At 46.6% G+C, this 17,220-nt stretch overlaps 1 protein-coding gene across 2 annotated transcripts in view; it reads right to left on the bottom strand.

The window, feature by feature from the left end:
* Nucleotides 1-1,536: 1,536 nt before the first annotated feature.
* Nucleotides 1,537-17,220, bottom strand: part of LOC106570814 (metal transporter CNNM4) — a 79,168-nt gene continuing 63,484 nt past the window's right edge. The window contains exons 6-8 of one of the 2 annotated variants that reach the window (XM_045695316.1): nt 15,522-15,584; nt 5,690-5,874; nt 1,537-5,152 (exon numbers count right to left, since the gene is read on the bottom strand). In XM_045695316.1, coding sequence (XP_045551272.1) covers nt 4,850-5,152; nt 5,690-5,874; nt 15,522-15,584 — 551 coding nt within the window. In that variant the 3' untranslated portion in view covers nt 1,537-4,849. The remainder of the gene's footprint in view (nt 5,153-5,689; nt 5,875-15,521; nt 15,585-17,220) is intronic. The other variant, XM_045695317.1, reaches the window with a different exon arrangement.

A 17,220-nucleotide genomic window follows, 5' to 3' on the forward strand; every position in this document is an offset into this window, starting at 1 on the left:
TGTGAAGAACATGCACATTGAACTGCACCATGTGAAGAATTTCATTCCATCATACATTCTAGTCCATCATGCCTTCCTCACAATTTGTTGGTTGAAGTGAATCGTTATAAAATGACTAAGCCATCTATTCTTAGGCTTTTCTTCAAGAACATTTCATCGGAAAGCCTACCACTCGATGAGTGGAAGTTATTCACCAGTGACCATTTTGGCTTTTCCAATCAATACACCATATACATTACAATGTAATCTGTAATCATGACTGACAGGCCTGTAGGTTTCTACTCCAAACCTGTTCCTGGAGAGCTACTGTCCTGTAGGTTTCCACTCCAACCCTGTTCCTGGAGAGCTACTGTCCTGTAGGTTTCCACTCCAACCCTGTTCCTGGAGAGCTACTGTCCTGTAGGTTTCCACTCCAACCCTGTTCCTGGAGAGCTACTGTCCTGTAGGTTATCACTCCAACCCTGTTCCTGGAGAGCTACTGTCCTGTAGGTTTCCACTCCAACCCTGTTCCTGGAGAGCTACTGTCCTGTAGGTTTCCACTCCAACCCTGTTCCTGGAGAGCTACTGCCCTGTAGGTTTCCACTCCAACCCTGTTCCTGGAGAGCTACTGTCCTGTAGGTTTCCACTCCAACCCTGTTCCTGGAGAGCTACTGTCCTGTAGGTTTCCACTCCAACCCTGTTCCTGGAGAGCTACTGTCCTGTATGAGGGGTTCACCTGGTCAGTGGTCACATTGCTACAGTAGACAGGTACTACCACTAAGTCTGAAGGGATTCAGTCTCCCCGACACATATTAAGCCTAGTCCTGGAATAAATAGGCTCAGTGAAATATGCTTTTTAATCCAGGACAAGGCTTAATCTGTGTCCAAGAAACCGACCCAAGATTAGCTAAATGTGTTGAAGGCAGTGTGAAGAACATGCACATTGGACTGCACCATGTGAAGAATTTCATTCCATCATACATTCTAGTCCATCATGCCTTCCTCACAATTTGTTGGTTGAAGTGAATCGTTATAAAATGACTAAGCCATCTATTCTTAGGCTTTTCTTCAAGAACATTTCATCGGAAAGCCTACCACTCGATGAGTGGAAGTTATTCACCAGTGACCATTTTGGCTTTTCCAATCAATACACCATATACATTACAATGTAATCTGTAATCATGACTGACAGGCCCCATATTTAAACTCAGTTGAAAACACCAGCTTACAACGGCAGCTTTCAATGTCAATGTAATTTACTGAGCAGAAATATTACTTTTGGAATATAATCAAAATGATCAAATGAGCTGCAGGTCACGTCAGACCAAATCCTATCCTTCTACTTAATTATGTCCAATTGTCACATACGTCATGTCCCAATTCTCCACAAGTGTGGAGTGTGTGGAGTCTCTTGCATGGATTTAGCAATGGTGGAAACTCCCTTTTGCCAATGTTTACATCAATCCTATGCTTTTACATCCACGACGAGTGTGCAAAAGAATTAAGGATAATTGGGACGTAATCTTAAATCATGCATTGATGTCACAGGGAAACATATATTTGAAGTTATTTTTAATATTTCCTGTGTCTGTCTAGACCACTCAGAGTCACATTAGCTCTGAACAAGTCATACAGTTCAACATAAGATATTAACCCTGAATCATTCCAATTTATTATTTTTTTTAAACGTTTTTTTTTTTTTTTACAGAATTCATCCCCATCCTTCATAACAACACCACATCCCAACTATTAAAAATGAAAAATAAAGTTGTAGAAAAAAGTACTTGATCATTCCCCTTCAGGAGAGTTACAGTCCAGTTCTGGTTCCATGATCAATGTGAACACTTGTTTTAAAGGAGGTGAGGGTTGGCCCATACCAGTCCAGCACAAAGATATTGTTTTAGACAGAGAATATATCCCTTTGGTGACTGTGTCCTTGTTGTGCAATCTGCAGTGCTACTGTGCTTTTCTTTGTGTGTAAAACATTTTATATAAAATTGAGAGGAAAGATGAATTGATTATTTGGTAAAACAAATGCTGTTAAGTTGGACAACTACTATAGCCTTGGTAAAATGATAATATCACAGTGTTATTCAATAGATCGATACATGGACAAATGTGCAAGACAGGTCTGGGAAATATAATATATGATTTAGGACTGATGAGATGGGTCTAGGGACTAAAGCATAGAATGGATTCACTGTGCACTGGACTGGCTGTCAACCACCGCGTTCAACTGCTACATTTAAAAGGAATCTCATCGTGATAATGACAATATTCTCAATGAAAACGCTAGATTATAAAACACAGACAACAAAATTTACAACGCAAAAAAAACGAACCCAAAAAAATCTCAAAAATATACAACTTGAATTTTATGCAAAATAAATAGTCAATTATTTTATATATATATATATAGGTATATTTGTCAGGACAGGAGGCCTTTTTCTAATTAGGTTACTGTTCCGAATGTGATTGCCACTTGGTCACACAGACAGAAACAAACCTTTAAGTTTTTCCACCCCAAAATCTTAGACCCAGGGCCTCTGACCCCAGTCCCCAGTCCATCTGAAAGCAGGAAAGGGCTCTCTGTCCCCTTTATAGTAACGTACCCTACACATCAGCCACATTCATCATCATCATATTGATTGTCTTACAACACACACTGGAGGTCCATCACTGATGAATCCATTGGCATCTTTGGGGAAAAGGAGAAGCCTCTAATTAAAAGACTAGCTGTCTTTTATTGATGCCTTCCCCATAGAGGTCTGAGGAAACTCATAAAGACCACTAATCTACTATACACCTTGACATGAATATCCACAAATACAAACCGACAGACACTTATTCCCCTCTCTCAGCATAAATGGAATTAATAAATAGCATTTTCTTTTTCAATATCGTATTACATATTTATAACATATATTAGTTTCCTCTTTGACATGCTTTGTTCTGATTGGTCTTTGTCTTTAGCTGTATTGTTGCTGTTAGTTAATGGTTGGGGGTTACTACACATGCTGTTGTTGTTGGTGCTTCTATCTGTTTATTTCAGTCTCCCTGAGTGGTGTGGCTTTACAGTGGAGACAGAGCAGACCAGGAAACAGCAAGGCGGAGGACACACACACACACACACACACCTCTCCCTGTAGGCATCTGTACCTAGCTACGACCTGTCTATATCTGAAACACTGATGGACTTTTTATAGAAAAGTGAGAAGAAAAACAACTGTTAATCCATATAAAAAAAATCACTTGTTTAGTCAGTCTAGAAAACAAATGGTCATAGGGGACCTCTCTCAGTCCAGTCCTGTTGAGCCCAACACCACTACCAAGTCACATTATCTCTATGCTCCATCTCGCTCCACTTTGCTCTCTCATAGCTCTGCCCCTTCCTCCACATGGCCTCCTTCTCTCCAACAGCACAGCTTCTGACATCTCTGTCCCTAACTCTGTTACAGTATGCACACACGCACACACACACGCACACACGTTGCAGACAGACAGAACACACTTTGCAGAAACACACAGACATTGCAGTCAGACAGACCAATAATGACATTGTGCCATGCTGGAAGAGGGGGTACAGGGGGATAGCTGACCATGCTGGAAGAGGGGGTACAGGGGGATAGCTGACCATGCTGGAAGAGGGGGTACAGGGTGATAGCTGACCATGCTGGAAGAGGGGGTAGAGGGTGATAGCTGACCATGCTGGAAGAAGAGGGGGTACAGGGGGATAGCTGACCATGCTGGAAGAAGAGGGGGTAGAGGGTGATAGCTGACCATGCTGGAAGAGGGGGGAGGGTGATAGCTGACCATGCTGGAAGAGGGGGTACAGGGGGGATAGCTGACCATGCTGGAAGAAGAGGAGGTACAGGGGGGGATAGCTGACCATGCTGGAAGAAGAGGAGGTACAGGGGGGATAGCTGACCATGCTGGAAGAAGAGGAGGTACAGGGGTGATAGCTGACCATGCTGGAAGAAGAGGAGGTACAGGGGGGATAGCTGACCATGCTGGAAGAAGAGGAGGTACAGGGGGGATAGCTGACCATGCTGGAAGAGGAGGAGGTACAGGGGTGATAGCTGACCATGCTGGAAGAGGAGGAGGTACAGGGGTGATAGCTGACCATGCTGGAAGAAGAGGAGGTACAGGGGTGATAGCTGACCATGCTGGAAGAAGAGGAGGTACAGGGGGGATAGCTGACCATGCTGGAAGAGGAGGAGGTACAGGGTGATAGCTGACCATGCTGGAAGAGGAGGTACACGGGTGATAGCTGACCATGCTGGAAGAAGAGGAGGTACAGGGGGATAGCTGACCATGCTGGAAGAGGAGGAGGTACAGGGGGATAGCTGACCATGCTGGAAGAGGAGGAGGTACAGGGGTGATAGCTGACCATGCTGGAAGAGGAGGTACAGGGGTGATAGCTGACCATGCTGGAAGAAGAGGAGGTACAGGGGGATAGCTGACCATGCTGGAAGAAGAGGAGGTACAGGGTGATAGCTGACCATGCTGGAAGAAGAGGAGGTACAGGGGTGATAGCTGACCATGCTGGAAGAGGAGGAGGTACAGGGGGGATAGCTGACCATGCTGGAAGAAGAGGAGGTACAGGGGGGATAGCTGACCATGCTGGAAGAGGAGGAGGTACAGGGGGGATAGCTGACTATGCTGGAAGAAGAGGAGGTACAGGGGGGATAGCTGACCATGCTGGAAGAGGAGGTACAGGGGGGATAGCTGACCATGCTGGAAGAAGAGGAGGTACAGGGGGGATAGCTGACACTGTACACACTACCAGCCACAGGGTTGACTTTTAAAATGGGGGGGAGAGTCGTTCCTCCAGACAGTTTGGCATAATGTCAGTGTGTTTTTGTGTGTGTCATATGCTGCTCTCTGATTGGTTGTGGTGGTGGTTGTGAGGCAGAGAGTTCTGCTCGTTGAGGAGAGAGGTGGTCTCGTCAGCCAGGAGGGGGCCGTACTGCTCGTTGAGGAGAGAGGTGGTCTCGTCAGCCAGGAGGGGGCTTTTCTCCGGAGTGGGGGTGTCGTCAGCTAGGAAGCCGAGTGTGGCGGTGCCCACGGGGGGCGGGGTACCCTCCAGACGGGGGTGGCCGCAATCAGGTGACTGGGGGGAGGAATCCAGACGAGACGCCATCAGACCGTTCTGGTACTGGGCACGTGTGATCTGTGAGAGAGGAAAGAGGGAGAAGAGAAAGAGGGGAGAGAGAGAAATAGAGAGAGAGAGAAATAGAGGGAGAGAGAGAGAGAAAGAGAGAGAGAAAGAGAGCGAGAAAGAGAGAGAGAAAGAGAGAGTAAGAGAGAAAGAGAGAGTGAGAGAGAAAGAGAGAGTGAGAGAGAGAAAGAGAGAGTGAGAGAGAGAGAGAGAGAGAGAGTGAGAGAGAGAGGGGAGAGAGAGAGGGGGAGAGAGAGGGAGAGAGAGAGGGAGAGAGAGCGAGGGGAGAGAGGAGAGAGAGCGAGGGGAGAGAGGAGAGAGAGCGAGGGGAGAGAGGAGAGAGAGCGAGGGGAGAGAGAGCGAGGGGAGAGAGGAGAGAGAGAGAGAGCGAGGGGAGAGAGGAGAGAGAGCGAGGGGAGAGACGAGAGAGAGAGAATCAAGGTGTTGTAGTGTAGTGATAGGACAAAAGCCTACACACACGGTCTCTCTCCTCAACAAATCATTAAAGCTCAGTGCAGGAGGTATCAATGTATGGCCGGGTATCCTCACCTTGACGAACTGCAGGTCTGAGAGAGCTCGTACGTAGAAGTCAGGTGTGTATGACGGTGAGGGGACAGTGAACTGAGTGTTGAGCTGGCTGTTACTGCCGCTGACAGACGCCGACTCTGTCCGATCTGCAGCGCTCAGAGACGCCGTCCTGTTCAAACCACTGATGTGTGACGGGGAGCGGAACTCTGAAACACACAGGGTCGTAGCGTTAGAGTGAGCAACAAGGGAAAAGAATCACACTCACACATGCAGATGCACACAAACAAAAAGGTATGGCAATGGTACACAAAACATGTAAACACACGAACACAGGTAAAAGTGTTAGTGAAATGGAAGGCTAACTCTGAACAATGGGCGAACCAGGCAGAGCTGCCTTCTAGAGGCCAATACACAGTTAACTCAGTACCGGACATGTCAATGGGACGGACAGAGAGAGACAAGAGACATGGTCTGGAGAAGGAACTAGTCTGAGCAAACACACAACCAAACTCACACATATCCATCCATGTTAGAGAGATACCTGTTAGAGACAGACCTGTTAGACAGAGACCTGTTAGACAGAGACCTGTTAGACAGAGACCTGTTAGACAGAGACCTGTTAGACAGAGACCTGTTAGAGAGAGACCTGTTAGAGAGAGACCTGTTAGAGAGAGACCTGTTAGAGAGAGACCTGTTAGAGAGAGACCTGTTAGAGAGAGACCTGTTAGAGAGAGACCTGTTAGACAGAGACCTGTTAGAGAGAGACCTGTTAGACAGAGACCTGTTAGAGACAGACCTGTTAGAGAGAGACCTGTTAGACAGAGACCTGTTAGAGACAGACCTGTTAGAGAGAGACCTGTTAGAGAGAGACCTGTTAGAGAGAGACCTGTTAGACAGAGACCTGTTAGAGAGAGACCTGTTAGAGAGAGACCTGTTAGAGAGAGACCTGTTAGAGACAGACCTGTTAGAGACAGACCTGTTAGAGAGAGACCTGTTAGACAGAGACCTGTTAGAGAGAGACAGACAGACCTGTTAGAGAGAGACCTGGTAGACAGAGACAGACAGACCTGTTAGAGAGAGACCTGTTAGAGAGAGACCTGTTAGACAGAGACCTGTTAGAGAGAGACCTGTTAGAGAGAGACCTGTTAGAGAGAGACCTGTTAGACAGAGACCTGTTAGAGAGACTGTAGACAGACCTGTTAGAGACAGACCTGTTAGAGAGAGACCTGTTAGAGAGAGACCTGTTAGAGAGAGACCTGTTAGAGAGAGACCTGTTAGAGAGAGACCTGTTAGAGAGAGACCTGTTAGACAGAGACCTGTTAGAGAGAGACCTGTTAGAGAGAGACCTGTTAGAGACAGACCTGTTAGACAGAGACCTGTTAGAGAGAGACCTGTTAGAGAGAGACCTGTTAGACAGAGACCTGTTAGAGACAGACCTGTTAGAGACAGACCTGTTAGAGAGAGACCTGTTAGAGAGAGACCTGTTAGAGACAGACCTGTTAGAGAGAGACCTGTTAGAGAGAGACCTGTTAGAGACAGACCTGTTAGAGACAGACCTGTTAGAGACAGACCTGTTAGAGACAGACCTGTTAGAGAGAGACCTGTTAGACAGAGACCTGTTAGACAGAGACCTGTTAGAGAGAGACCTGTTAGACAGAGACCTGTTAGAGAGAGACCTGTTAGAGAGAGACCTGTTAGACAGAGACCTAGAGACAGACCTGTTAGAGAGAGACCTGTTAGAGAGAGACCTGTTAGAGAGAGACCTGTTAGAGAGAGACCTGTTAGAGAGAGACCTGTTAGAGAGAGACCTGTTAGAGACAGACAGACCTGTTAGAGACAGACCTGTTAGAGACAGACCTGTTAGAGACAGACCTGTTAGAGAGAGACCTGTTAGAGAGAGACCTGTTAGAGAGAGACCTGTTAGACAGAGACCTGTTAGAGACAGACCTGTTAGAGAGAGACCTGTTAGAGAGAGACCTGTTAGAGAGAGACCTGTTAGAGAGAGACAGAGAGACCTGTTAGAGACAGACCTGTTAGAGACAGACCTGTTAGAGACAGACCTGTTAGAGACAGACCTGTTAGAGAGAGACCTGTTAGAGAGAGACCTGTTAGACAGAGACCTGTTAGAGAGAGACCTGTTAGACAGAGACCTGTTAGAGACAGACCTGTTAGAGAGAGACCTGTTAGAGAGAGACCTGTTAGAGAGAGACCTGTTAGAGACAGACCTGTTAGACAGAGACCTGTTAGAGAGAGACCTGTTAGAGAGAGACCTGTTAGAGAGAGACCTGTTAGAGAGAGACCTGTTAGACAGAGACCTGTTAGACAGAGACCTGTTAGAGACAGACCTGTTAGAGACAGACCTGTTAGAGACAGACCTGTTAGACAGACAGACCTGTTAGAGAGACAGACCTGTTAGAGAGAGACTGAGAGACAGACCTGTTAGAGAGAGACCTGTTAGACAGAGACCTGTTAGAGAGAGACCTGTTAGAGAGAGACCTGTTAGAGAGAGACCTGTTAGAGACAGACCTGTTAGAGACAGACCTGTTAGAGAGAGACCTGTTAGAGAGAGACCTGTTAGAGAGAGACCTGTTAGAGACAGACCTGTTAGAGACAGACCTGTTAGAGAGAGACCTGTTAGACAGAGACCTGTTAGACAGAGACCTGTTAGAGAGAGACCTGTTAGAGAGAGACCTGTTAGAGACAGACCTGTTAGAGACAGACCTGTTAGAGACAGACCTGTTAGACAGAGACCTGTTAGACAGAGACCTGTTAGAGAGAGACCTGTTAGAGAGAGACCTGTTAGAGAGAGACCTGTTAGACAGAGACCTGTTAGAGACAGAGACCTGTTAGAGACCTGTTAGACAGAGACCTGTTAGAGACAGACCTGTTAGAGAGAGACCTGTTAGAGAGAGACCTGTTAGAGACAGACCTGTTAGAGACAGACCTGTTAGACAGAGACCTGTTAGAGACAGACCTGTTAGAGAGAGACCTGTTAGAGAGAGACAGACAGACCTGTTAGAGAGAGACAGACAGACCTGTTAGAGACAGACCTGTTAGAGACAGACCTGTTAGAGAGAGACCTGTTAGAGAGAGACCTGTTAGAGAGAGACCTGTTAGAGAGAGACCTGTTAGAGAGAGACCTAGAGAGACCTGTTAGACAGAGACCTGTTAGAGACAGACCTGTTAGAGAGAGACCTGTTAGAGACAGACCTGTTAGAGAGAGACCTGTTAGAGAGAGACCTGTTAGAGACAGACCTGTTAGAGACAGACCTGTTAGAGAGAGACCTGTTAGAGAGAGACCTGTTAGAGACAGACCTGTTAGAGAGAGACCTGTTAGAGACAGACCTGTTAGAGACAGACCTGTTAGAGACAGACCTGTTAGAGACAGACCTGTTAGACAGAGACCTGTTAGACAGAGACCTGTTAGAGAGAGACCTGTTAGACAGAGACCTGTTAGACAGAGACCTGTTAGAGAGAGACCTGTTAGACAGAGACCTGTTAGAGAGAGACCTGTTAGACAGAGACCTGTTAGAGACAGACCTGTTAGAGAGAGACCTGTTAGAGAGAGACCTGTTAGAGAGAGACCTGTTAGAGAGAGACCTGTTAGAGAGAGACCTGTTAGAGAGAGACCTGTTAGAGACAGACCTGTTAGAGAGAGACCTGTTAGAGAGAGACCTGTTAGAGAGAGACCTGTTAGAGACAGACCTGTTAGAGAGAGACCTGTTAGACAGAGACCTGTTAGAGAGAGACCTGTTAGAGAGAGACAGACAGACCTGTTAGAGAGAGACCTGTTAGAGAGAGACAGACAGACCTGTTAGAGACAGACCTGTTAGAGAGAGACCTGTTAGAGACAGACAGACAGACCTGTTAGAGAGACCTGTTAGAGAGAGACCTGTTAGACAGAGACCTGTTAGACAGAGACCTGTTAGAGAGAGACCTGTTAGAGACAGACCTGTTAGAGACAGACCTGTTAGAGACAGACCTGTTAGAGAGAGACCTGTTAGAGACAGACAGACCTGTTAGACAGAGACCTGTTAGAGAGAGACCTGTTAGAGAGAGACCTGTTAGAGAGAGACAGACAGACCTGTTAGAGAGAGAGAGACAGACCTGTTAGAGAGAGACCTGTTAGAGAGAGACCTGTTAGAGAGAGACCTGTTAGAGAGAGACCTGTTAGAGACAGACCTGTTAGAGACAGACCTGTTAGAGACAGACCTGTTAGAGAGAGACCTGTTAGAGAGAGACCTGTTAGAGAGAGACCTGTTAGAGACAGACCTGTTAGAGACAGACCTGTTAGAGACAGACCTGTTAGACAGAGACCTGTTAGAGACAGACCTGTTAGAGAGAGACCTGTTAGAGAGAGACAGACCTGTTAGAGAGACCTGTTAGAGACAGACCTGTTAGAGACAGACCTGTTAGACAGAGACCTGTTAGAGACAGACCTGTTAGAGACAGACCTGTTAGAGACAGACCTGTTAGAGACAGACAGACCTGTTAGAGAGAGACCTGTTAGAGACAGACCTGTTAGAGAGAGACCTGTTAGACAGAGACCTGTTAGAGACAGACAGACCTGTTAGAGACAGACAGACCTGTTAGAGAGAGACAGACCTGTTAGAGAGAGACAGACCTGTTAGAGAGAGACAGACCTGTTAGAGAGAGACCTGTTAGAGACAGACCTGTTAGAGACAGACCTGTTAGACAGAGACCTGTTAGAGACAGACCTGTTAGAGACAGACCTGTTAGAGACAGACCTGTTAGAGAGAGACCTGTTAGACAGAGACCTGTTAGACAGAGACCTGTTAGACAGAGACCTGTTAGAGACAGACCTGTTAGACAGACAGACCTGTTAGTGAGAGACCTGTTAGAGAGAGACCTGTTAGAGAGAGACCTGTTAGAGACAGATCTGTTAGAGACAGACCTGTTAGAGAGAGACCTGTTAGAGAGAGACCTGTTAGAGAGAGACCTGTTAGACAGAGACCTGTTAGAGAGAGACCTGTTAGAGACAGACCTGTTAGAGAGAGACCTGTTAGAGAGAGACCTGTTAGAGACAGAGACCTGTTAGAGACAGACCTGTTAGAGAGAGACCTGTTAGAGAGAGACCTGTTAGAGAGAGACCTGTTAGAGAGAGACCTGTTAGAGAGAGACCTGTTAGACAGAGACCTGTTAGAGAGAGACCTGTTGAGAGAGACCTGTTAGGAGACCTGTTAGAGACAGACCTGTTAGAGACAGACCTGTTAGAGAGAGACCTGTTAGAGAGAGACCTGTTAGAGAGAGACCTGTTAGAGACAGACCTGTTAGAGACAGACCTGTTAGAGAGAGACCTGTTAGACAGAGACCTGTTAGAGAGAGACCTGTTAGAGACAGACCTGTTAGAGAGAGACCTGTTAGAGACAGACCTGTTAGAGAGAGACCTGTTAGAGAGAGACCTGTTAGAGAGAGACCTGTTAGACAGAGACCTGTTAGAGACAGACCTGTTAGAGAGAGACCTGTTAGAGACAGACCTGTTAGAGAGAGACCTGTTAGAGAGAGACCTGTTAGAGACAGACCTGTTAGAGACAGACCTGTTAGAGACAGACCTGTTAGACAGAGACCTGTTAGACAGAGACCTGTTAGACAGAGACCTGTTAGAGAGAGACCTGTTAGACAGAGACCTGTTAGAGAGAGACCTGTTAGACAGAGACCTGTTAGAGACAGACCTGTTAGAGAGAGACCTGTTAGACAGAGACCTGTTAGAGACAGACCTGTTAGAGAGAGACCTGTTAGAGAGAGACAGACAGACCTGTTAGAGAGAGACCTGTTAGAGACAGACCTGTTAGAGACAGACCTGTTAGAGAGAGACCTGTTAGAGAGAGACCTGTTAGAGAGAGACCTGTTAGAGACAGACCTGTTAGAGAGAGACCTGTTAGAGAGAGACCTGTTAGAGAGAGACCTGTTAGAGAGAGACCTGTTAGACAGAGACCTGTTAGAGAGACAGACAGACCTGTTAGAGAGAGACCTGTTAGAGAGAGACAGACAGACCTGTTAGAGACAGACCTGTTAGAGAGAGACCTGTTAGAGACAGACAGACAGACCTGTTAGAGAGAGACCTGTTAGAGAGACAGACAGACAGACAGACCTGTTAGAGAGAGACCTGTTAGAGAGAGACCTGTTAGAGAGAGACCTGTTAGAGAGAGACCTGTTAGAGAGAGACCTGTTAGAGACAGACCTGTTAGAGACAGACCTGTTAGAGAGAGACCTGTTAGAGACAGACAGACCTGTTAGACAGAGACCTGTTAGAGAGAGACCTGTAGAGCAGACCTGTTAGAAGAGAAGACAGACCTGTTAGAGAGAGACAGACAGACCTGTTAGAGAGAGACCTGTTAGAGACAGACCTGTTAGAGACAGACCTGTTAGAGACAGACCTGTTGAGACAGAGACCTGTTAGAGACAGACCTGTTAGAGAGAGACCTGTTAGAGAGAGACCTGTTAGAGAGAGACCTGTAGAAGACCTGTTAGAGAGAGACCTGTTAGAGACAGACCTGTTAGAGAGAGACAGACCTGTTAGAGAGAGACCTGTTAGAGACAGACCTGTTAGAGACAGACCTGTTAGAGAGAGACCTGTTAGAGACAGACCTGTTAGAGACAGACCTGTTAGAGACAGACCTGTTAGAGAGAGACCTGTTAGACAGAGACCTGTTAGACAGAGACCTGTTAGAGACAGACCTGTTAGAGAGAGACCTGTTAGAGAGAGACCTGTTAGAGAGAGACCTGTTAGAGAGAGACCTGTTAGAGAGAGACCTGTTAGAGACAGACCTGTTAGAGACAGACCTGTTAGACAGACAGACCTGTTAGAGAGAGACCTGTTAGAGAGAGACCTGTTAGAGAGAGACCTGTTAGAGACAGACCTGTTAGAGACAGACCTGTTAGAGAGAGACCTGTTAGACAGAGACCTGTTAGACAGAGACCTGTTAGAGAGAGACCTGTTAGAGAGAGACCTGTTAGACAGAGACCTGTTAGACAGAGACCTGTTAGACAGAGACCTGTTAGAGAGACCTGTTAGAGAGAGACCTGTTAGAGAGAGACCTGTTAGAGAGAGACCTGTTAGAGAGAGACCTGTTAGACAGAGACCTGTTAGACAGAGACCTGTTAGAGAGAGACCTGTTAGAGAGAGACCTGTTAGAGACAGACCTGTTAGAGAGAGACCTGTTAGAGAGAGACCTGTTAGAGACAGACCTGTTAGAGAGAGACCTGTTAGAGACAGACCTGTTAGACAGAGACCTGTTAGAGAGAGACCTGTTAGAGAGAGACCTGTTAGAGAGAGACAGACAGACCTGTTAGAGAGAGACAGACAGACCTGTTAGAGACAGACCTGTTAGAGAGAGACCTGTTAGAGACAGACAGACAGACCTGTTAGAGAGAGACCTGTTAGAGAGAGACCTTAGAGAGAGACGAGACAGACCTGTTAGAGAGAGACCTGTTAGAGAGAGACCTGTTAGAGACAGACCGTTAGAGACAGACCTGTTAGAGAGAGACCTGTTAGAGAGAGACCTGTTAGAGACAGACCTGTTAGAGACAGACCTGTTAGAGAGAGACAGACAGACCTGTTAGAGAGAGACAGACAGACCTGTTAGACAGAGACCTGTTAGAGAGAGACCTGTTAGAGAGAGACAGACAGACCTGTTAGAGAGAGACAGACAGACCTGTTAGAGAGAGACCTGTTAGAGAGAGACCTGTTAGAGACAGACCTGTTAGAGACAGACCTGTTAGAGACAGACCTGTTAGAGAGAGACAGACAGACCTGTTAGAGAGAGACCTGTTAGAGAGAGACCTGTTAGAGAGAGACCTGTTAGAGAGAGACCTGTTAGAGAGAGACCTGTTAGAGAGAGACCTGTTAGAGACAGACCTGTTAGAGACAGACCTGTTAGAGACAGACCTGTTAGAGAGAGACAGACCTGTTAGAGAGAGACAGACCTGTTAGAGAGAGACCTGTTAGAGACAGACCTGTTAGAGACAGACCTGTTAGAGAGAGACCTGTTAGAGAGAGACCTGTTAGAGAGAGACCTGTTAGAGAGAGACCTGTTAGAGAGAGACCTGTTAGAGACAGACCTGTTGAGCAGACAGACCTGTTAGACAGAGACCTGTTAGAGAGAGACCTGTTAGAGACAGACAGACCTGTTAGAGAGAGACAGACCTGTTAGAGAGAGACCTGTTAGAGACAGACCTGTTAGAGACAGACCTGTTAGAGAGAGACCTGTTAGACAGAGACCTGTTAGAGACAGACCTGTTAGAGACAGACCTGTTAGAGACAGACCTGTTAGAGACAGACCTGTTAGAGAGAGACCTGTTAGACAGAGACCTGTTAGACAGAGACCTGTTAGAGACAGACAGACCTGTTAGAGACAGACAGACCTGTTAGAGACAGACCTGTTAGAGACAGACCTGTTAGAGACAGACAGACCTGTTGGAGAGAGACCTGTTAGAGAGAGACAGACAGACCTGTTAGAGAGAGACCTGTTAGAGAGAGACAGACAGACCTGTTAGAGAGAGACAGACAGACCTGTTAGAGAGAGACCTGTTAGAGAGAGACAGACAGACCTGTTAGAGAGAGACCCGTTAGAGACAGAATATTTAATACCAGTTTCTACACACCTCAAAAATGTGAAATCTGTTAATTTCACACTGCTAGCAATATCTGGCACCCATTGAATAACATGATGCCATGCCAGTGCCTCACTAAAATGTATCCACATGGATTTATTAAAAACCTTAGAGACATTCTGCAGCTGGACCTAACCATCAGAGATGGCATTTACAAACCAACCACACTGTATTTCAGTCTGAAGATGTTGCATGAGTGTGTGACATCCAATGTGTGTGTGTGTGTGTGTCTCAATGTGTGTGTGTGTGTGTCTCAATGTGAGTGTGTGTGTGTGTGTGTGTGTGTGTGTGTGTGTGTGTGTGTGTGTGTGTGTGTGTGTCAGAGCAGTGCTGAAGGTGAGGTGCATGATTATCAGACATGTGGTGAACACATAGTAACGCAGTCCAACAGCTGAACATCCACTTGTCGACCACTCAGCCAATAACAAGGTAGAGAAGACACCCAGCTTCCAGTGTCTGCAACATTAACCCTGGCCTGTGATGCCAGGTAGAGAAGACACCCAGCTTCCAGTGTCTGCAACATTAACCCTGGCCTGTGATGCCAGGTAGAGAAGACACCCAGCTTCCAGTGTCTGCAACATTAACCCTGGCCTGTGATGCCAGGTAGAGAAGACACCCAGCTTCCAGTGTCTGCAACATTAACCCTGGCCTGTGATGCCAGGTAGAGAAGACACCCAGCTTCCAGTGTCTGCAACATTAACCCTGGCCTGTGATGCCAGGTAGAGAAGGGGCAGTGCCAGTCTTAGCCCAGTTGCCAACCCCACAGGCCTTAAAGGTAGGTAACCACTAATCACATCAACAAACTGCCAGCCACTGCCCTCTGCAGGCCAGGGAGACACATTACCTGGTTTTATCAAGAGGGTATAGGTTGTCTTTGTACAACACAGTCCTCCACACTCCACCAAAGCTAGTGAGAGTCAGCAGTTAGCTTGAGACTTGTTGGTTTAAATTGCAGATGAAAGCTAGAAACAGAAGTAATTTAGGACAGCAATGTCCCTCGCATCGTTAGTGTTTGTTAGCATTTTTGATTGGTGAAGGGTTGTGTGTGACTGATGCTGATGATCCTGTAGACTACGCACTAGTCACTACCATTTTCTATTAAACGACTACATAAAGTAGGATAAAGTAGTGGGTGTTACGGTTACATTCTTCCCCAGCCCCCCCAGCCTGGGTGATCCAGTTAAATGTTTCCCCAGTGCCCAGACATGCCGGAGGTTACCTGGCAACCTGGAGAACAGAGAGAACCGCTTTAGAGAGAGGTGACGAGGACGAGATGACACCACTGAGAGAGACAGATGAAGGAGAGGAAATACAGAAATGAGAGAAACAGATGGAGGGAGGAGAGGAAAGACAGAAAATAGAGAGACGGATGCAGGAAATGAAAGACAAAGAAGAGAGATGGAGGTAGGAGATGAAAGACAAAAAGGAGAGAAAGGTGGAGGGAGAAGAGGAAAGAGAAGACAGAGGAAGGTAGAGAAGGAGAATAGAGGGAGGAGAGGAGAGTGAGGAAACAGAGGTACAGAAAGAGAGAAAGGCAGAAAGAGAGAGGCAGAAAGAGAGAGAGAGAGACAGAGAGAGACAAAGAGAGAAAGAGAGGGCATGAGTAAGGTTACAAATTCTGGGAAATTTCAATAAAATCCTTGGTTTTCCAGAAATCCTGGTTGGAGGATTCGGTATTTGCTGCTTATTCCCTCCTGAATCCAGGAAACCTCCAAACGGGATTTCGGATCTTCACTATAGTCTGGATAAATATACTGATGTCTCCCAGCGACCAGTTAGTACATACAACGTCCTCCATTCAGGCTGTAAAGGCCTCAATTTCCTCCCGAATTAGGAACGCTAGTCCCAAACGCCTCACATTCAGCCAAACAAGTTACAGCAGTCTGTTTACCTCTAGCCGAACACGGGGTGCAAAAATCAGGAAGTGGCATTCCTAGGCATCAGCCACTCTAGTATTGTGGTGGAAAACTGTGTTTCATAATGAAAGTACGCATATTTTCACCGTTTCTTTCTCGCCTTCACACCATTAAATCTAGTTATGGAGGAAATCGAAGCCTATGCAGCCTGAATGGAGGACGTTTTATGTACGAAGCGGCCGCCGGGACACACAAGTGTATTACCGGCTGGCCACATCAAGCCTAGACGATAGTAGAGATCCATAAAGCCCACGAGCGACAGCACAGGCCAGTGTGGTTGAGTAAACAAGGTGGGAAATATACACGTAAAAGTACAGGTCTGCATGCAATGTTCACATGTGACAGTAAAAGAGAGAATCTCTGATTTGAGCTGTAGGTGCGTGATACATTATTCTCAGATAAAAACAAACAGGTAACAGAGAAGGAAAAAGGAGAGAAGTATAAACAGAGACAGACAAGTGAGTGAGAGACAAAATACTCTGTAAGGACAGAGAGAGAGAGGCAGGGAGAGAAAGAGGTAGAGAGGTAGAGGTAGAGAGGTAGAGAGGTAGAGAGAGAGAGAGAAATGTGTAAGAGGCAGAAAGGCGGAGCCATTGGTGAGTATAATTCCTGAACTCATTGCCCCTGCTGACTTCACTTCAGGTATTCAAAAGCACTGGCTACATAAAACAACCATGCTACTGTCACTCTAAAGCCTTTCCAGAGGCTTGACAGAGCAGTGTTCTTTAATCTTGGTCCTACAGAGAGCGATAGGGTTTTTCCCCTCTTGATGATTCATTGAATCAGGTGTGTTCTTTTGTTACAGAGCCACAAGCCTATACACCCTGTAACTGACGACTAGTGTCCTGGACTACAGGGAATTACCCCCATATAGCTGAGGATGATGACTGGTGTCCTGGACGAGAGAGAGTTACCTGAGGATGATGAGGAGGGGATTGAAACAGACGGAGGGGATTGGAACAGACGGAGGGGATTGGAACAGACGGAGGGGATTGGAACAGA

Source organism: Salmo salar, chromosome ssa15 (assembly GCF_905237065.1).
Source record: "Salmo salar chromosome ssa15, Ssal_v3.1, whole genome shotgun sequence".
Lineage (NCBI taxonomy): Eukaryota > Metazoa > Chordata > Actinopteri > Salmoniformes > Salmonidae > Salmo > Salmo salar.